The 20982-nt window shown below is 50.6% G+C and overlaps 1 protein-coding gene across 4 annotated transcripts in view; it reads right to left on the bottom strand.

The window, feature by feature from the left end:
* CHCHD6 (coiled-coil-helix-coiled-coil-helix domain containing 6) overlaps positions 1–20982 on the bottom strand; it is a 311456-nt gene that overhangs the window by 2083 nt on the left and 288391 nt on the right. For all 4 annotated transcript variants that reach the window (XM_053599513.1, XM_053599515.1, XM_053599514.1 and 1 more), the window contains exon 7: positions 362–497. In XM_053599513.1, the coding sequence (XP_053455488.1) occupies positions 362–497 (136 nt within the window). The remainder of the gene's footprint in view (positions 1–361; positions 498–20982) is intronic.

Genomic DNA, 20982 nt, shown 5'->3' with positions numbered 1-20982 from the left:
GGGGGGCAGGAGCTCTGGATGGCTATACCTACTCCCGCCCCTCCTCCAGCCATCTCATCTTTGCAGGACTCCCGCCTACACTTGTGGCCCTCCTGCATGGAGGGCACATGTATGCCCTTGCTAGGGGCCGGCCCATTGAAGGTGGGACCCGTCTTCACCTGGTGCCACCCCTGGCCCAGCCTAGGAAGGCCAAGCTAACAGGAACCACCTCTTCCTTGTCTAGGTACTGAGGACAGCAGCAGGTGGATGGCGACCTTGAAGATCTAAGCCTCAGACTCCCTCCCTCAGCAAGTTTGGAGACCTCTAGCAGGGATGGCACAGCAATCTTTGCTCCCACAGGCACCCAGGCTCTGGAGCTTACCTTGCGGGCAGCACTCACACAGTGCTGGTATGCCTTGACCAAGTCTGAGCACAGAAGCACCTCATGCAGGTGGTCTCGGTAGCAGCGGAGGATCTGGGCCTGCAGGCCCGAGCACACCGGCTCCACCCTGCGCGGCCTGCGGGAGGAAAAGGCTTGGTACTCAGGTCACACTCACCCAACAGGGACCTGCCAGACGCTGAGCTAAGCACCTCACCTCCATTGGCATCCCTTTAACTCTCCAAGAAAAGCACTGTGTTTTCCATTCTAGGAATAAGACACTCACAGAGTTAGTTGAAGCTGGCGGCTCAGGACCACACAGCAGACGCTGAGCATTAGAGCTGCAGGTCACACAGCCAGCTCCTTCTCTGCATCCCATGAGAAGAGCCTGGTGGTTGGGCCCCAGGGGAAGGACCCCCATGAGGACAGGCAACCCTGGGGCACCCCACCCTGTGGCCCTCACAGCTGTGCACAGGTCAACTGCTTCCCAGGGACCTTCTGGGCCTGTGGTTTATCCATGACTGTAACCATGTGATTCATACACATTCAGAATTTTTTTCTCCTGATTTTAAAACTAATACTTATGGAACAAGGAAAACTGAAAATCTACAGAATATCTAAAAAATAAGTAAAACATTTTCTGAATCTCACTTCTTAGAGATAATCTCAGTAATCTTTCAGGGCACTTTACTACATTTTTTCCCCTTTATCAAAGTAGTTTTAGAATCAACAAAAAATGAACATGTTTACTTTTTAAAAATGTGGAATAAAACAATAAAAACTGAAATATGTATTATGTTAAATTTGATCACCAGCCCAGCCTCCTTGGGGAAATTTTGCCTCTTTCCAGGTTCTCTGGCCACCCCTGCCCCCCCAAAAATGTGCATGCACACACACACACACCTGCTCTCACAGCCACACACTTGTACATACAACCACTCATACCCTGGCACCCCCCACTCACACACTCACACCCTGGCACACTCACACATACCTTGGCACACTTACATGCACACACCTGCTCACCCTCACACTCTTGGCACACACCCCCACTCACGCTCACACTCTAGCACACTCACATATACCTCACACCCTATGACACACACACTCTGACCCCACAAACCGTGACGCCTGCCTGCATGTGCAGGCACTTGCCGACACCCTCTCTCAGCCTTCCTTGCAGTAGCCCCCTTTTTCTTACAAACGAGGAAACCACAGCACAGAGAGGTGAAGGCCGCACAGCTGGGCAGGGAAAGGCAGGTCTGCTGATTGGCATGATTTTGGTTGTACTGTTTCTACTGGTTTGTTTTCTGGTGAGTTTTGAAGCCATGCTCACACACCACCCTTCTTGGCCGCAGACTGCTTGTAACACCTGACAATTATCAGAACTCAACCCTGCTCACAGCTGAGGGCATCAGAAGGCGCTATTAAAATGCAGAAAACCATTGTAGTGGTAAAAGTCATCTTTATGCCAACTCTACCAGGCATAGAGGAGGCCTGTGGGCCACACCCTCCCATCTGTGGCCTCTCTGCTTGTGGCATGCAGCCGTGAGGACCAGGCAGCACCATTTCTACTCTAAGTAACCCACAGGAGTGGAGTTCAGCAGCTAAGTCAGCAGACAACACAGTACACGGCAGCTCAGGACGTGAGACCCTGTTATACCTGGTCACTCCATAAGTCTGAAGGTGGCACTGTCTATACTGCCGACCTAGCTCAGGATGTTATCCAGGCCTGGGGGGTTCCCCTTCTCCTCCTGTGCCATCCCTAGGCCATCATCTACAGGCACCATCCCCTCTGCAGAACAGCAGGGAGGAACGGGCCACTCTGCTGTCTCATTTTGTGAGGTAGAAGAACCTTACCTTAAACCTCACTCCCAGCTTCCTCCTTACCCACTGGCCAAGACTGGGTCAAAAGCCCACCCCAAAACCATCACCAACGAGAAGAGTGAGATGACCGTGTTTAGCTAAGACCAGTACACAGCTCATTCCCAGGGTATGAACTATACAGCCCAGAGCAGTGTTTTCAACTTTTTTTATCTCACGGCACACTTGAACTTATAGTTAAACTTCTGTGGCACATTAAAATTATGTTGATCCAAAAAAACAAACAAACAAACAAACAAAAAAAAACAGTAAAACAAAAAAAATTTACTTGCTATACTTTGAACTTCTTTCATTCAGAAAGAACTTAATCAAAATCTTTTAAAAATTTTTGCAGCACACCTAAGATCCTAGCACACCTGTTAAAAATCACTAGTCTAGATACTTTGTAACTAAGGACAGGGAGGAACGGTGTGGGTACAGGACAGTTGCCCAGTGCTGCCAGGTAGCCACGAAGGAAAAGGGTGTGACAGGAGAGAGGGCCTTCCCATTTCCAGGGAGGCCACCGGTCCATTAATCTCAACCTTCTCTGGCTCCTGAGGTCACTCACACGTGAGTGCTGCACAGACCAAGCCTTTTTTAAGAGCCTTCTTGTTCAGGAGGACATGCAGGGTCTTTTCCCCACACTAACCTACCATCCTCGGATGCAGCCCTTTCCGCCCGGGCCTTTGCAGCACCCTCCACTGGCTTCCTTCCCACCTGCTGCTGCAAAGGCAGCTGAGGCATCGTGGGGCAGCCCCCAAGGCCTCTCTGAAGGCTTACGAATGGCTCTGCTTTTGTATTTAAGAACCTCCTGATGTGGATATGTCTAGTTTAGGCCTTTTAAAGTTGTCTTTTCCTTAGGTGATAGCTGTCCTTGCAGCATTTCATCTCAGACAAATCTTCTCTGAGACTGTGGACTGCCTAGGTGCCAACTCTTCTGACGAGCCTTTCAGGAGCTTTAAGGCACAGTTTAGACCTGGACCTTCTGCCTTCCATCCATTCCAACTACATCCCCTCTTTGTTCCAGGGGTGTCCAACCTTTTAGATTCTCTGGGCCATGCTGGAAGAAAATCAGTTGTCTTGGGCCACAAATACATGAACACTAACGAAAACTGATGAGCCAAAAAAAAAAAAAAATTCTGTGCATAAATTTTGTCATTATCTGCCACCACAGATAAGCAAAAAAGTCTTCACCTAATCTGTATGCACCCCATAGGCTGTGGGTTGGACACTCCTGCCAGACTCTCCATCCATGCAAGGTGTGGCATGCCATTTTTTCCCCTTGCAGGGTACATCCTGCAGGTTAATCTGGTACCTTAGGGGCACTGCCAGCCCTCCTGGGCTGTTTCCTCTCGCCCACGTTGCAGTCTCTTCCTACCAGCTTCTCGTTTTCCATCCTTCCCAACCATGCTGCCCCTCTGGAGTCAGGCCCCCAGGCAGGCACAGGTTCTAAGGCAACCCCAGCTCCACTCCTTTGAAGCAGTGCCCCAACCCTGCCACCATGGGGCCCTGGTGACCCTGGCCCCTGGCTGCACTGTGCTGGCCAGTGGGTATGCATCAGACCTCTGTGTTGGGGCAAAATTCTAATTCAATAAAACAGAGCTGTCATGATTTATAACTCTCTGTGGGGCTCACTAACCCACGTGCAAAGAAAAGTCTTGGACAAGACAGGCACAGGCACAGTGTCCCAGCTTCAGTCATGTGGCCAATTGTCTTGGAGCAAGAGGTCAGTCAGCTGACCTTGCCCTGTGCAGAAACACAGTGCAGAAACTGATACTTTGTAGACCACAGAGGAACACACAGGGCTTTGTCCCCTCCTCACAGGTTCCCCTGTAGCTGCAGGTCCCTGAACACAGGCCTCTGTGCATTTGTGGCAAACCTCACAGAACACCCAGTGGACACCAGCTTAGGAGAAACTGGGCCTTGGGGAAACCTATCGCTCCACCCCAGTATCACCTCCGGGTTGATATTGGAAGCTCTTTCCTCTGGAATTTATCAGGGATAATACTAGGGAACAGAATGGGAGGCAAATGTCAACTGGAAGAAAGTTCACCCACTTGTCTACAAAAGGGCTGTAAATGGGATAAGGCAGGGAAAGCAAAGCTCTTTAAATGAGAAGGTTCTCTGAAGCCAGGCAGGGCTAGGCCTGGAGTCAAACCGCTCTATCCAAGTTCAACCCAGTCCTGCCCCTAGCCACTGCCCTGTTTACAACACACACAACAGCTCCTGTGTTTTTTTTTTTTTTTTAGAAACAATGCCTTGCAAACATCTGCTCTTCAAAAATGGACAAATAAAGGTACCTAGAGCACCATGCGAACTTTCCAGATTGAGAAATAAGTCCTGTACTCCGCCTAACAAACGTCCACTGCACTGAGGATGGCCTCTGAGTACGCAGATATAAGGGTCTACGTGGCTTTGAAGGGCTTCATGGCACTCACCTCAGTGTATGGGCTCTCTGGTCTCTTAGCCTTGAAGGCAAAGTCAAAGTCATTTCATTTCATTTCATTGACCCTCATTTTCCTCATCTGTACAATGGGAACAACAGCCAGATGTGAGAGTGTGTGTTAGGAATTGCTGCTCTCATGAATAAGCTAGTTGTCAGTATAGGCAACTAAGAGGGGGCTGAACTCAGGGCATCGTGGGGTCTACTATGTGGTCAGCAGGGCCCCAGCCCGCAGAGCTGTCATGAGACGAGAGGCCAGCCAGGATGCACTCAGCAGCAGCAGGATGGCCCTGGAGGGGTCATAGGTGCTGACTAAACAGGACTGGATACTGCTCTGCCTGCATGAGGATACCATGTGCCTCCTGATAGTACTGAGGCAGGGCACATGGGTCCTGGTCCCTGTGAGCGCTCCACAGAGCCCACAAACCTCCTAGTGCCGTCTGCTCAGAGCACAGGCACAGTGGGGTAGTGGAATGCAGAGGCCCCACAGCAATTCCTGCTCACCTCAGGCACCTGAGTGGATCTCTCCTGAACCATCCCAATCGCTCCACTGTAACACTCACTGCTCAAAAAATCTCAAAGGTTTTCAAACCCAAACCACATGCTGCTCTTCTCCTTTCCCAGAAGACTGCTGCCGGGATGCCCCTGACCCCCACTCCTCTGGTCCCTGTGTGCAGCCTCATCCAGCTCTTCCTGCTCAAGGGCACTCTGCAGTCCCACATGGCCTCTGCTCAGACTCAGAGCTTGGAGCCTTGTGCTCCCAGGGCTGCTCTGGCCCACTCTGGCCCTCCTGCTCTCAGCTCATGGTCTGCCTGTGCACGACTCTGCCCTTGCTCCTTGGCATAGCAGCGGGGTGGCCAGCTCTAGAAAGGCCATCCACTCCTGGACAAGCAGCCCGGCAGGCACTCATAAGCCCACAGGGACCAGGCAGGTACTCCCTTCACCACCTCCAGCCAGCCCAGCTCATGCCCAGAGCACTGCCCCCCCCCACCTCTGCCACCTGCACTCAGCCACCCCCAAGTCTCATCTCCAGAATAGCCTAGTCCGTACCCTCATCTCCACTGTCACTACAACAGCTTCCTCAGTGTCTCTGCAGCCAAGAGTGACACTTTTACAACATAAAGCAGGTGACAGATTATTCTAGAACTTCACGCCATTCAAAAACTAGTTTCTTAGGTGATTACAACTCCCCAGATGATACTCACAGTGAGTATCATCTCATTTAACTCCCAGGAGAACCCTCTAAGTTAGAAGGTGCATACCCCTTAAGTGAATAAAGAAAACCGTGAGTCCCCATTCCGTAGGCAGGGCTGGGACTCAGGCCGAGGCCTCGTCCAGACCTGCTGGCCTGTTATGCTCCAGCGAGCCCCATGCGCCCCAGCACTGTGACCTGTCCCTCTGGCTCCCCAGCGAGCCCTGCATGCCCTGCTAGCACTGTGACCTGTCCTCTGGCCCCACAGCGAGCCCTGCACACCCCGGCACTGTGACCTGTCCCTCTGGCTTAGACAAAGAGGTGAACACGCTGCCACCACCTCAAGAGTTCCTGAGGGTGGGGCTGTGTCAAGAGCACCTCCCCAGTGGGATGAGAGCATTGGCTTCAGGCTTTTGCAGCCTGTAAGCTGCTGGCTTTGTTTCTGCATGTCCCTAAGTGAAGTATACTGCAACAGGGCACAGTATCCAAAACCAGTGCAGGAAGCCAGGGCTTTCTGGCCATGTTCGCACGTTGGGCTGGTCAACATTGCCCTGTGCACCTCCTCCCACACAGGCTGCTGAGAAGCTTCCCACCCTACTTGTGACAACAGTATGTGCAGTCCCTGCTTCTACTCATGGAAACCATCTCGGTGGCCGTCCCTTCCTTCCACAGCAAGCATCTGTGCAGGCTTCCGTCCCCACCCATGGCAGGCCATGCGCAGCCTTCTCTTCCATTTGTACCAAACCTCACGCAGCAGCCCCACCCAAAGCAGGGCTCTGTGCAGCCTCCCTTGATGCACGTCTGTGACATGTTCCAGTCCATCAGTGACATCTCCTTAGTGGCCTTCTCCATGCCCTGGGCGACGTCTTTCCTTCTACAATAAGCTCTGTGCAGACTCCCTTCCTCCTCCCTTCCCTCCATGCCATGTCTCTGGGCAGCCCTCCCTCCTCTTCCATGGCAGGGCTCTACGCAGCCTTCTCTTCCATCCACGTCAGACCTGTGTGCATCCTTCCTCTCCATCTGCACCAAGTCTCTGGGCGGACATTTCTTCCTTCCATTCAGCTCTCTGTGCAGCCTTCCTATCCACCGACGACAAGCCTCCATATACTGTTCCCTTCCATCTTGCTAAGCCTCTGCACAGCCCTTCCTTCTATTCCATGGCAGAGCTCTATGCAACCTTCTCTATCATCCTCAGCAACACCTCTGCAGCTGTCCCTTCCCACTGGTGACAGCCCTTTGTGCAACCTTTGCTTCCACCACTAACAGAAATCTTTGCTCAGCATTCCCATCCATCCTACATGAGCTTCTGCGCACCCTTTCCTCCCAGCCAGGTATTGGGAGCCTTCCATGTATGGCATACCTCTTGCCACGCACACCAAGCCTCTGTCCTGAATTCCCCAATACCTAACAATTGTCTCTGCGGCCTTCCTTCCCACGTATGACAGTCCCTGTGAAGACTTCCTGTCATTCATGACAGCCTTTGTGCAGTATTCCCTTCCATCCACAAAGAGCCACCCCCATTTGCGACAAGGCTCTGTACCGCCTCCCTTCTGTCCATGAGCAGCACTAGCACAGACTTCCATTCCCGTCCATGGAAACGTCAGTGCACCCCTTAGAACAGGCTGGGCTGCAGAGTGCCCACCCCACTACAGGCCCCACGTATTCTTTCCATGCACCTCTGGGAAGCCCTGGGAAGCCTGGTTTCTTTCTTTTTTTCCCTTGAGAAGTGTGGTGGTGCTGCAGCTTACAGCAGCCTCAAACTCTGGGCTCCAGTGATCCTCCTGCCTCAGCCTCCTGAACAGAAGGGACTACAAGTACCCCCCATCCCCCAATGCCCAGCTAGTTTTCTATTTTTAGTAGAGATGCAGTCTCACTTTCTCAGGCTGGTCTCCAACTCCTGAGCTCAAGAGATCCACCCACCTTGGACTTCCAGAGGGTTGGGATTACAGGCATGAGCCATCGTGCCTGGCCCTTTCTTTCCATCTATAAAAAGATGCACCCATCCCTTGAATCCATGATGAGCCTCTATGCAACTGGCTCCTTCTGGCTGTGACACTGTGTAGCCTTCCTGTCCATCTATAGCAGGCCAATGTCACCCTTCTCACCCCTCCAAGGGTGCTGCCTGCCCTTCCAATCTGGACGATTCTGTCTGAAGCCTATCTTTGTACCCATGACAATCCCTGCTACAGCTTCCCCTTCCATTCAGGACAGTCAGTACCTGTACAAAGTCCTTCAACTGACGACAAGCTCTGTGCACTCTCTCCCTTCCTCCATGTTAGGTCACTGGTCAGCCTTCCCTGTTCTTCCATGACAGGGCTCTGTGCTTCCTCCTCCCCCCAATCTGTGGGAGACCCTGTGCACCTTTCCACCCACCCACTGCAAGCCTCTGAGCAACCTTGCCTTCTATGCAGACTCCCTTCCCACTCAGGAAAAGCCACTTCACTCTTTCCTTTCGTCCATGACAACTGTCCATCAGCCCTCCATTCCCAGCCACAATAAACCTGTGTGCAGCCGTCCTTTTATCCACAGGAGGCCTCTGTGTTGGCTTCCATCTGCGTCGAGCTTCCAGCCAGCCTCCACTTCTGTCCACCCACTCTCTGCAGCCTTCTATCCCACCCACAGCAAGTCTCTGTGCAGCCTTCCTCCAATCTCAACTAGCCTCCCCATGGTCTACCTGTGTGCAACTCTGCATCCTTCCAATACTGGACTCTCCTTTTAATTCTAGACAACTTACCGCAGCTCTCACTTCCACCCATGACATTGTTGGGTGCAGCCTTCCTTAACGTCCATGAGAAGCTTCTGTGCATGCAGCTTCCCTCCCACCCACGTGAAACCCCTCTGTAGCCTTCCTCCTCCTTCCATGAAAGTGTCTACGTGGCCTTCCCTTCCATGGATGACAGGCATCTATCTGTACAGTGACCTGTTCCACAGTGTGACCCTTCTATGCCCTTTCTCCTGCACCCCAGGAAGGCTGCCGTGAGGGGTTCCCTTCCATCCGTGACGGTCTCTGTTTAGCCTGCTTTTCAATCCAGCACAAGTCCCTCTGCCCCCTCCCTTCCGTCCACAGCAACCTGTGTCACTCTTGTATTCACTCATATGGCAGGGCTCTGAGAAACCGCCGCTGCCACTGTGATGAGCCTCTGTGTGCCCTTTGCTTCTGTGCATGGTCAGCTTCTGTGCACTCTACCCTCCATCATGGCAAGTCTCTCTCCAGGCTCCTCTTCTGTCCTGGACAAGCCACGAGCAGCATTCCCTCTCACACATGCCAATGTTCTGTGTAGCCTTCACTTCCATTCATGACAGTCTCAGTGCTTTCTTCCCTTCCCTCCTATTCAAGGCAAGCTTCCCTACAGCCTGTCCTTCCGACCCTTGACAGCCCTTGGGCAGCCTTTCCTACTAACCACAACATTCTTTTTTTTTTTTTTTTTTATTAAATCATAGCTGTGTACAATAATGCAATCATGAGGTACAATGTGCTGGTTCCATATACAGTCTGAAATATTTTCACCAAACTGGTTAACATAGCCTTCATGGTATTTTCTTAATTATTGTGTTCAAACCCTTATACTCTACACTTAGTAAACTTTAACTGCACCCTTCCAAGATGCATGGGCAGCCTTCTTGTCCATAACGGCAAACCTCTTTCTTTTCCATTCTGGATAAGCTTTGGACAGTCTACCAGTCCATCTGTGACAGTTCTCTGTGCTGCCTTCCCTTCCTATCTAAGCCAAGCCTCTCTGCAGCTGTCCTTTCCATCTTTGTTTTGTAAAGCCTCTCTGATACCTTCCCTTCCATCCAAGTCCTGCCATTCAATTTCATGGAAGGGCTTAGTGCAGCCTTCCCCTTCCATCCATGTAACGTCTTTGGGAGCCATCACTTCCACCCATGACGAGTGTCTGTACCCTGTACAGGAAGCCTCTGGACAGCCTTCCCCTCTATCTGGACAAGCTTATGTGGAGCCTTTCCTTTCATCTATGACAACTTCCTGTGAGCCTTCCTTTCCATCTATGACAACTTCCTGTGAGCCTTCCCTTCCATCCATGACAACTTCCTGTGAGCCTTCCCTTCCATTCATGACAACTTCCTGTGAGCCTTCCCTTCCTTCATGACAACTTCCTGTGAGCCTTCCCTTCCTTCATGACAACTTCCTGTGAGCCTTCCCTTCCATCCATGACAACTTCCTGTGAGCCTTCCCTTCCATCCATGACAACTTCCTGTGAGCCTTCCCTTCCATCCATGACAACTTCCTGTGAGCCTTCCCTTCCATTCATGACAACTTCCTGTGAGCCTTCCCTTCCATCCATGACAACTTCCTGTGAGCCTTCCCTTCCATCCATGACAACTTCCTGTGAGCCTTCCTTTCCATCTATGACAACTTCCTGTGAGCCTTCCCTTCCATCCATGACAACTTCCTGTGAGCCTTCCCTTCCATTCATGACAACTTCCTGTGAGCCTTCCCTTCCTTCATGACAACTTCCTGTGAGCCTTCCCTTCCTTCCATGACAACTTCCTGTGAGCCTTCCCTTCCATCCATGACAACTTCCTGTGAGCCTTCCCTTCCATCCATGACAATTTCCTGTGAGCCTTCCCTTCCATCCATGACAACTTCCTGTGAGCCTTCCCTTCCATCCATGATAGCCTCTTTGCAGACAACTTCTCGTCTATCCTTGACAATCCTCTGTGCAATGCTCCCCTCCCTCCACAAGGGTCTCTGTGCAGAAGTTTCCCCTTCATGACAAGTCACCATACATCCTTTCCTTCCATCCATGATAAGCTTCTGGCAGTTGTCCATTCTCACCCATGATAAGCCTCAGTGTAGGCTTATCCATAGGAGCCTCTGTGCAGCCTTCCTTCCATCTGTGATGTTTCATGTGCAGCTATCTCTTCACCCACAGCAAGCCTCTGTGCAGCCTCCGATTTCCACCTATGGGAAGACTCTATGCCCCCTTCCTTTCCATTTACAGTAACTCTCTGTCAGCTGTTCCTTCTCTCCCAACAGTCTCTGCACCCCCTTCCTGTCCATCCATGAAGTCTCTGTGCAGCCTTCCATGCCCATCTGTGTAGGACTCTGTGCAGCCTTCCCTTTCTTCCATGAAAGGCCTCGATGCCACTGTCCCCCACTGGAGGAGCCCTGGGGTCCAGGGGTAGGGGTGACTAGATTTTGGCCTATTTGGTCATCTAGAACTGGCAGATTGCTGGGTAGCATCAGGCTGTTCCATCCGTTCCCCCTGGCTCAGAACCAGCAGCAAGGCTAGATGTCCACAAAGGGACTCTGGTAGGCAGGTGCATTAGGAGGGGAGGAAACAGTCTTGAAACAGTGACTGTGCCCCTCGCTTATCTCCTCTGCACTGAATTTACACAGTAAGACTCTCAGGTACAGCTGATGTGCCCTTTGCATTTGTAACATGTCCTTGCGTTCCATGAGGCTTTGCCATCCCAGCTGGGGGAGGGAAAGGTTTGTGCCATGTGTCCTGGACTGGGCTAGTGTGGTCCCACCCATAAGCCCAGTGGAAGGCACAGGTTGAAAGCACAGCCCTGCAGGGAGAGCACTCACCAAGGGCCCTCACCTACCAGAAGACACACCATCACTCTGCTGAGTGTCTCCATCTGAAGCTAGGAACTGTTTTTAGCTTTCCGAGCTTATACATTCCCCTTGTGGCTAGATTAGTTTAGATTAGGTGTCACAACCAAACTGTTGCCAGGAGAAGACAGTCTGGTGGGCTGTTGGGTTCAGTGCCCCTGAGAACTACCTGCATGTGTGTAAAGGTTAGTGGGCGGGAGAGTCCCCACCCCCTGAAATCATGTCCTTTCTGAAAGCTCAGAATGTGCCCTCATTTACAAACAGGGTTGTCCTAGATGTGATCAGTCAAGGCGAGGCCCTACTGGGAGGGGGCCCTAACCCAGTGTGGGTCCAACTTGTATCCTCGCTTGGAGAAGAGAAGACACCCCAAGACTAACACGCAGAAGGGAGGCCCCGTGAGGATGGAGGGAGACGCTGGCATGACTTTCCTACCACCTTTCAGGCGGCAAGGAATGTGCGTACTGTCAGCAGCAGCAGAAGCCTGGGAGGACCTGGAACAGAGCCCTGCCCGAGCCCGCGGGGAGCCTGGCCTGCTGACACCTTGCTTTTGGACTTCTGGCCTCCACAACTGTGAGAGAATAAACATCCGCTGTTTAAGGGCGACTGGTTTGGGGCGGTCGGACACAGCAGCCCTGGGATGCCCACAGCAGCAGCGTGCAGAGGAGGGTCTATTCTCCAGTCACTGGGAGTCCAATGCCTCCCTGGTGGACTTTCTGACAGAGATAAGTGTGAGCTCCTCCATGACTGTGGCCTGGCCAAAGGGACCTCTGTGCTGCGTTGACTACCTACTGCACGCCAGGCTTGGGGCCAGCATCCACACAGTGTCTCTCATCTGTACCACCTCGTGAGGCGTTACCTCCATTTAGAGCTGAACGCACTTGCCTTAATTCACCTACTGGACAAACACGGGACCAGGCCTGCTGAGCTGCGTGCTAGTGCTCCCCAGGCAACACCTGTGGGGACAGATCTGGGTGAGAATCAGCCTGTAGGAGGGGTGAGGAGGGCAAGCAGCAGGGCAGGAAATCTGGCCGCCTTGGAGAGTGTTCCTGGGTGGGCCTGTGGTTCTGGTTCTGGTGAGAACTGCACCTCCCAAGGCCTACGGTGCTCTTAGTCCTAAGAACATCCACAATAGCCCTGTGAGCTGGGCATTACCACCGCAGTATGCAGATGGGGATAGTGAGTCTCAGAGGTTAAACGACTGCCCCAAGATCACACAGCAGCAAGATGGAGCCAGGACAGGAAGAGCCTGGTATGTCCAGCTCCACAACCCTTGCTCTTCACACTGTGCCGTGGGAGCTTGTACTCTGTCTTTAGAAAGTTCCACAGCATTCTAAAAGAAGAAGAGACCACTGGGGGAGCAAAGCAGAAATGGAAGCTAGCCCCCCAAACCACAAGGTATACAGGGCTCTTTAGTGGAGCAGTCTAGTGATCCCAGGTGGGCAGCAGAGGCAGGGCTAGTAGCCAGGGGTCCAGGGGAGGAAGAGAGGGAGGAAGTTGATGGCTACGTGGCAAAGGATGCTGACTGCAAACAGCAGAGTTGACAGGAAGGCCAGGAAGGAGAGGAGAAAGAAACAAACTGAATCCCCACCTCATGACTGCGGCCTGGTCTGAGCAGGGACAGTACCTCCCTGTCCCGGGGGCTCATGCTGGCAGGTGGACATCTCAATCCAATGTGGGGGCCTCTGACTCCTGAGCACATCTGGGCACCCTACTCTCTCCCTGCAGTGGCCACTCATGCCCGAGCACTCCAGCACCTGCTCACACGTGTGGTCCCAAGCCCTCTGCATGCCCTCTTCACTTTAGTCAATAAATGGAATCTCATCAACTTATCCTTCTCCTATTATCACTGCAGACATCAATCTGATAATACTGGCCTGGTGTGGAGACGGGCTATTATATGTCCTTCTGATATTTAATTTCAGAGAAGCATCAACAGGGGGTGAATATACAGAGCAGGCTTTTCATTACAGGCAACAGCAAGGAGATTCCAAGTGGATCAGACATTCATCTTCGTCAGGTCCAATCTAGTGGCTCAGGAGGGTTTTCTGCTTTAACCCGTGGCTGGGCTGGAGCACTGATGAGATCAGCTGGTTACTAAGGACTTGGTTAACTGGCTGCCATCAATCATGTGCCATTCAGGTGGCAAAAGTGGAGCCTGGAGATACAGCCACTGATCATCACGGCAGGTGGGCACAGGCAGTGGAGTGGGGCAAGGCTGGCCTCCAGCTGCTCCGTCCCCCGGCCAGGAGAGGAGCTATTTGGGGCGTGTGGAGTCCAGGGAGCTGCATTCTCAAGATGACCTAAAGCACAGTGGGACCCTGGCCACCGTAACATCAGTGAAGGAGCAATACTTGTGACGGGATTCTGAGGACTGTCCCTCCACCTCCCACACAGACACTGGAAAGGGGAAAGGATCACTCTTGTGAAAAGATGCAGGCTTCTTCCTGAGAGCCCCTACTCACCACATGTGTGGGAGAGACCTGGTTCACTTTCTGAACCTTGGCCAGGAGGGAGGAGCCAGGAGGGTGGCAGTGGAGTGAGTGTTTGAGGACGCCAATACCCAGACGCCTGGGTTGAAGGAGATTCCTGGCACTGTTTCTGCTGCTGAGAGACCCACACAGCAGTGTGGGGCAGATGATGCTGCGGGGCTGCCCCTGCTCTGCTGCACCCTCTGCTCTGCTGGAGGCTCCTGGACACAACCTTCAAACTCCTGCAGTAACAGGACCCCAGCGTACCAAGGAGCCGATGCTTAGGGGACTGGCCTGGGTCTCTAGCACTCTAGTCTGGGGCAGTCATCTGTTCCCCACCCTGCCCTTCTCTCTGCCCCTCCAATCCAGCTACTTGCTGACACCAATCTGAGGGTCCTTTCTAAGGCACGATGCCACAGGTGCTCTCGCTTGGGCACTCCCACAGACACTGGCCTTCCCACGATTGACTGGGGCTTCTAGGGCCCAAGCTCTGGCCAGCTCAGCCCATACAACTCACAACAAGGACATATCACTGTGAGCCACGATGCCTTCCTGGCACCTGCTCAGCTCTTCCTAGGCTCCCCACTACCTGGCCTCCTGTCCCAGAGCCTCATCCATCCAGGAAATCCAGTGCACAGGCTGACTCTCCTGTAGCTGCCTGTCATAAACAAATGATGCTTCTTTCACCCAAGTGACGGCTATTTACTGAGCACCTATGCTGACTAGACCTGGAAACAGGAAGCCTCGCAGTATCTGGAGTGGGGTCTGTTCACCCACCAACAGCCACAGGGCCCAGAGGGCCCCAGCTCCAAGGTGTGGTATCCAGGTCCCGCCCTCCATGCCACAGCTCCTCCTGCCTGAGGGTCCTGGAGCCGGAACTTTCCTGACACGCCAAATCATGTCAAGATCTGCTCACCTCTAGTTGCCTCTAAATCCACAGTGGCCTCAACCCCCCTCAACCACACAACACAGGTGGGAACTATCCTCACACAGGAGAACCACAGGCTGGTCTAGCTGATATGGCAGGACTCTGGGGATTCTGTGTAGTACCAGCCCAGGAAGGGACAGTGGAGACTGCTAACATGATACACTAGTGGTGGCTCTGGATTCACACCTGGCTGGATTCACGGTGTCACATGGGCCTGGCCCAGCCCTCCTCCTCTCTGGGGCTTCCCTGCAGTGCCCCTCAGTCCCTGGCTGATGTCTTCCCCTACCTATGACTTCCTGTAGCTCCCGAGTTCTGACCCCTCCCACTCCAATCTCCCCAACAGTCTGCTGGGGGTCCTTACTATCACCAGCTCCCTCCCCATCCAGACAAATGGGTCTGAGTCTTCGGAACACTCTGATTAACTCCTTCTGCCTTGCCTTCATGTCCAGACTGGGCAGGACACATTCTCTCTCCAGGCACCACCTGGGGCCCTGGTGACCTGTCTCCACATCTGTGCTAACTGAGACTGCTCCTGTGGCTCAGCTCACTCTTCATCCCACTGGATGGAACCTCACTGGACTCCAGCAGACCCTGGGGTAAGTGGTAACCCCTTAACCTGGGTCTCCTTCACTACCCTCACTGTTTAGCTCACTTAGCTATTCTTTCTCTCATGGATGTCTTTGGTATCATATCTAAAAAGTCACCAACAAACCCAAGGCCATCTAGATTCTTCTGGCATTATTGTTGGTGAGTTCTACAGTTGTTGCGTGTTACTTTTCAGTCAGTGATCAGTTCTGTGTTAATTTTTATGAAGCTCGCTGATTTTAAGTTGTAGATATATTTTAATCAGCTGACATCTCTATCCTAATCTCAAAAGGATAAACAGTTTAATACAGGGCTAAGGCGGAGGGCAGGGGCCCCCATTCTGTGAGTTCTTCCTGCCTCTTCTGTCTTCCTCTGGCACAGTCAGAAACTGGAGTGGCAGAGAAATTCCTGGCACCCTCTGGACGTTCTGGAGGACAGGTCCTGCACCTAGGCCTGTTTCAGCATGTGGGAGACAGCCACGGTGACAGCCTTACCTCCCCATCCCATCAGTGAGGGCCTCCAGAATTCACCTTTCCCTGTACCTCAAAAGTCTGCAAAGGAAAGAGAGGGCCTGTGTGTTCTTAGAGCAGTAAGCACCCAGAAAACCCTCCTCATCCTCTACTGTTGCATCTTGGCTTTGAAAGTGTGACTACCCTCAGTATAATCACCATAGCGACTGGGGTCCCCTGACATAACCTGCCCTAAAGTGAGGAGGAGAAACTCCCCATGGCCAAGAGACGTGGTTACACCCCATAGCCATGCAGTGGTAAACCCTGGGCTCTACCTCCATTCCCCAACTTTCATCAACTTGAAGTCACTGAAACGCTTTGAGTTGTTTTCAAAAATGAAGGCTGAATGCCTTTTCCTTCAAATATCCCTCTCCCTCCCGGCAGGAAAAGTTAAGGGAAGTGGGTCGCAGTGGTGTGCCCACTGCTGGGACAGCAGGTGGGGTGAGGAGGGGATGTGGCAGGTGAGAAGGCTGCCAGAGTGGCTGGGCGACTTGTTACAGTGAACACAGAAGTTCACTGATGGAGCACATAAGTATTATGCTGATGCTAACAGGAGCCCGTCTCTTGCTCTCTGAGGAAGAGTATCTAAACATGGGAAAGGGAAGACGGAGTCCTACAAAGAACCTCCACGTATTAGAACTGGAAGTACTAATACCAACTCATGCAATCCTTTTTATTTTGTCTTAAGGTCAAAAATTCAAGACCAGTCTGGGCAACCAAGAGTCCATCTCTATGAAAAGTTCAAAAATTAGCCAGTATGGTGGCATGTACTATGGTCCCAGCTGCTCAGGAGGTAGAGGCTGAACCCAGAAGTCTGTGGCTGCTCCACTGCACTCCAGTCTGGGCGACAGAGTGAGATCCTGTCTCCAAAGAAAGAAAAAACAAAAGACAAGGTTTTCATCAAGACAGAAAAAAAATGATGACCCAAGCTCTGCCATGTGTAAAAAATCAGGGAACCTCGGTTCAGGAGCTCCAGGAATTTTTAGTGTTGTTCTTATAATCTTTCTATGGGTTTTGAAACCATTTCAAAATAAAGCAAATGAAAAATAAGGATGGAGATTTGATAGGATTGAATATATTCAAATGATTGCACTTTTCTCAAAAGAGAGCCCATTAGATGTTCTTTCTCTCTCTCTCTTTTTTTTCCTGGCTGGGAGTGAGGTTGGGGAAGTTTGACAAAGTAATTCTAAATTCATCTCAAAAAACAAAATTCAAAATGACCAAGGTAGAAGATCTGCCAAATACTTAACATTTTAAATAATTGGCTTTATAGCATGCTTTACACACATTTAAACCATGCAGGAGTGGCCCCAGAAAGGAGTCTGGAAAGAGATGCAGGTGTGTGATTGGGAGGAATTTCATACAGGGTAACGAGACAAGGGACTTCTCATTTGAAAATAAAAGTACATCTGTACTTCAGATCTTACTCTCAAGTAAATCTTAGGGAAATTATTGGGGACAACAATTTAATGGTGGAAAACAAAATCATAGTATTACCAGGCCTAAAAATATGGGTAAATGGGATTATAGCACCGGGGGAATGAAGGCCTTGTCACAAACAGAAAAATGAGTTGACAAAAATACATTTGATTCCTATCTCCAAATCACCTGCCAAAGGGACAAGAACCAAAGAGAACATTAACTAGAGAATAAACACAACAAAAATGATAAAAGATTAATAGCACCACTACAGAAAGACTTTTCAAAAATGAATAAACAGAGAAAAATGGGTAGAAGTTACTAGAGTAAGCAATTCCCAAAAGAAAAACAAATGGCCAATAATATAGGGACAGGTTTTTAACCACAATTAATATTTGGAGAAATGAGGAATTTTTAAAGTGAAGTTTTACACTTTGATATTAGTAAAGATTTTTTAAAAAAATCTTAAAATCTTGTGCTTTGGAGTTCTTTAGAAAACAGATACCCTCTAGCACGTGTACCACTGTTGGGCATGAAAATTGGTGCTTTTCTGTTCTTGAGTATTAGCTGGTAAAATGTAAGTATATAAATATACACTGTTTGTAAATTTTTTGGGGGGTGTGTGTCCTTCGTCTTCTAGTAATTCCCTCTAGAAGAATTTAAACAAATAAGTACACAAGGATATAAAAGACCACTCTTTTCAAATCACAGAGTTTGTTATATTGGTAAAAAATCTGGAAAATACCCAAGGACTCATCAATAAGGGATTAGTTACATAAATTCTGGTGTAATCATAGAGAACAAGAGTAGGCTACCTCAAAGTGAAGACATAAAAATCTACATCTACTGACACAGAAGTTGGGCACGTGGATGAGAGGACACGGCAGGAGCTGAGCTGTGTGTCCTTGAGGTCCTGGTCATGTGCAATTGTGTGGCTGTGCTACGTGTACGCAGAGTGACGTCACCAAAAGAGAAGCAGAGAGAGATTGGGGATTTTTTAAAACTTTATATTTTTATGTATAGTTTGATTTTGTAAAACAATATTCACATATCATTTTTATAATCAGAAGACAAACCTATCTTTCATTTTGTAAAAACTGAAGAATGTATACTCATCTGCACATCTTGTCTCACCTGTCACTGTACGGTACGCTAGTAAACAGCAAATCAAACAAAATGCAGGCACTAATCTATAATTCCATGCGTAGTCCCCGGGTGAATACACAGTCCCTGCACGCGCACACGCACACCCCCCCCCACACGCACACACACACACTCCATCTTCCATAATAACTGAACGCAGAGTTGAGATGCACCTGCACACCGTAGGAACTCAATTAGCACTCACTGTATTAAACAGATACACTTACCTCTGAGATTCAAAAATGGAAACTACAGATAAATTTGCTTATAAAAATGGAATAAGTATAAATCTTGATGTTTTTGTTAAAAGATCGTCAAGTTATTTTGGCATCTCCTCTGTTCCATCACTGCCCAGGTATGTGAGAGATAAAATCCCTTCTTTCTACACGGTCACAAGTCACAGTTGTCACAAGCCAGTGGCTGCATGGCAGGAAGCCATCTCCAGGCACCCTTTCCTCCTGGCCCGTCGGGCCCCGACCCATACACAGGCACACACATGCAAACTCAGAGATGGCTGAACAACAGGGTGAAGTGAGCAAGAAGTCAGGTAGATAGAAATATTGTTTCCTGCTCTCATTTTAAAAATACTCAACTGTATAAGGGAAGGATGGGAAAGTTGTGGCTTAATAGACTTAATATACTACTTCTGGAGTTATCTTCCTAAAACACACATCTGATCATGTTATTTCAAAGTCAGACACTTCTAATGGCTTCCTAAGGGATTAAAATAAAGTCCAACCCTGGCACTCAAAGTCTGCTGTCTGGTCCCGCCACAGCCGTGTTCCCTAAACATCCCTCCCATAAAAGGCAGGTTCTGGAGGCGAGCAGACCTAGACTGGGACTTGACTCTCCTAGCTCCATGACCCTGGGGAAGCCCATTCACTTCACTGACATCCAATTCTATTGTCTTTATATAAAATAGGGATGATAAATGAGATAATACATTCAACGTGCCTGGCAATTTGCCTGAATCACAGGAAGGGGCCCTCCCACCACTCCTCTCTGTCCACAGAAATATTGAAAGTTGTTCTAAAGGAAGAACAAGCCTGACACACAGGACGCTGAAGGGGCGATGACTTCAGGCAGCAGCTTCTCAGCATCGCAGGCCTCTGAGCCCTGGTGGCGTGCCGGCAGAGCTTTCAGAGCTGCTTCTGCCCTGGGTCCCGGGGCAGGGGATTTGCTGCAGTTAGTCCTGAGAGAGCAGCAGGGACGGCCTTCCTTCTGTGCCTGGCTGTGTTTACCTCCCGGCATGGCCCTGGGAGGAAGAGAGCGCTCCTGACTAAGCACAGGCATGTCTTGGTTACTGGACTTGATGTGTTCTCATGAGAGACATTTCATTTTAAAACCTTTTTGGCACTGGTATTTTAATGTGGCTGGTGGCACAAAAAAATTGAAACCTAGAAAAGTCTAAATTCTGTTTGTAACACAGTCAATGGCAGTAAGCAGCAAGGACAGTCAGCGTGCCAGGCACTGTGCTCACTGTGTCCTACACACCCTGAGTCACCTCAACGTCCAGCACGTCACCTTGTTCTCTTGGCCCCATTTCACACCTGAGAAAACAGATGCAGAGAGATCTGAGAGCAGCCTGGTGTCACAGTGGATCTGACACTGGGATCTGATCTCAACCTGTTGTGCCATCAGGTTGGTGCTTGGGACTGTGGCAGCTAAAAAGATGTGGCCATTTGTTAAATATCTTCCCATTCCCCTTCTTTGTCCCCAGGCCAACTGTCACAAGCTGATGACCTCTTGCCATTTTCCCTGATGAATATGGATTCTATCACAGTCTAGACTCCAGCAAATCAGAAGAGTTAGCCCAGTGACCTGGATGAGAAGAGACGTCTCTTAGGACTCTGGGGGTCATGACTTGCTACTGGCCGTGTGCACAGCACGGCAATGTGCAACCTATTCTCTGTGCCTAGTCTGGGACCCCTGTTTCCTAAATCATGGAGCTCAGAGAGACAGAGTCCTTAGGGCTCTGGACCTTAGGATCTTCATGTGGGTCTGGGCACCTGGGGTCACTGCAATTCCTGCTACCCCAGCAGTGAGTGAAAGAGCCCAGCAGTGCTACCCCCTTGCAAATTTAGATGCCTCATACTCTGTCTGAATTAGTACTATATATGCCTGCTATTGTCAGTCTGAGAGTATATACAGCCAACCAGTGCTCTGTGACAGATTCTGGTGAGGGGCCCCTGATCACTGAAGAATCCAGGCAGCCCTTCGTGCACCAAGCACCTAAAAGGGGTGTGACTTTACCCTCAAAGAATGCTGACAGGAGATTATACCTATCGTACAAATGAAGGCTTTGAAACCGAATCAGAGAATGATTTGCCCCAGGTTACCACAGCGGACTCCAAAGCCCATGTACATGCCAAGACCAGCTGTGCCAGGCTGCCTCTCCCAGCCTCCTGGGAGGCAGCTGCGCTAACATGGGTCCTGAGAGCTGGCAGGCTCTGCTCCCAGCAGTTGTTCACTAGCTCCCATCCAAAGTTCCGA

The sequence above is a fragment of the Nycticebus coucang genome, chromosome 8 (assembly GCF_027406575.1).
Source record: "Nycticebus coucang isolate mNycCou1 chromosome 8, mNycCou1.pri, whole genome shotgun sequence".
In the NCBI taxonomy this organism is placed as follows: domain Eukaryota; kingdom Metazoa; phylum Chordata; class Mammalia; order Primates; family Lorisidae; genus Nycticebus; species Nycticebus coucang.
This window is presented reverse-complemented; position numbering and strand designations above follow the sequence as displayed.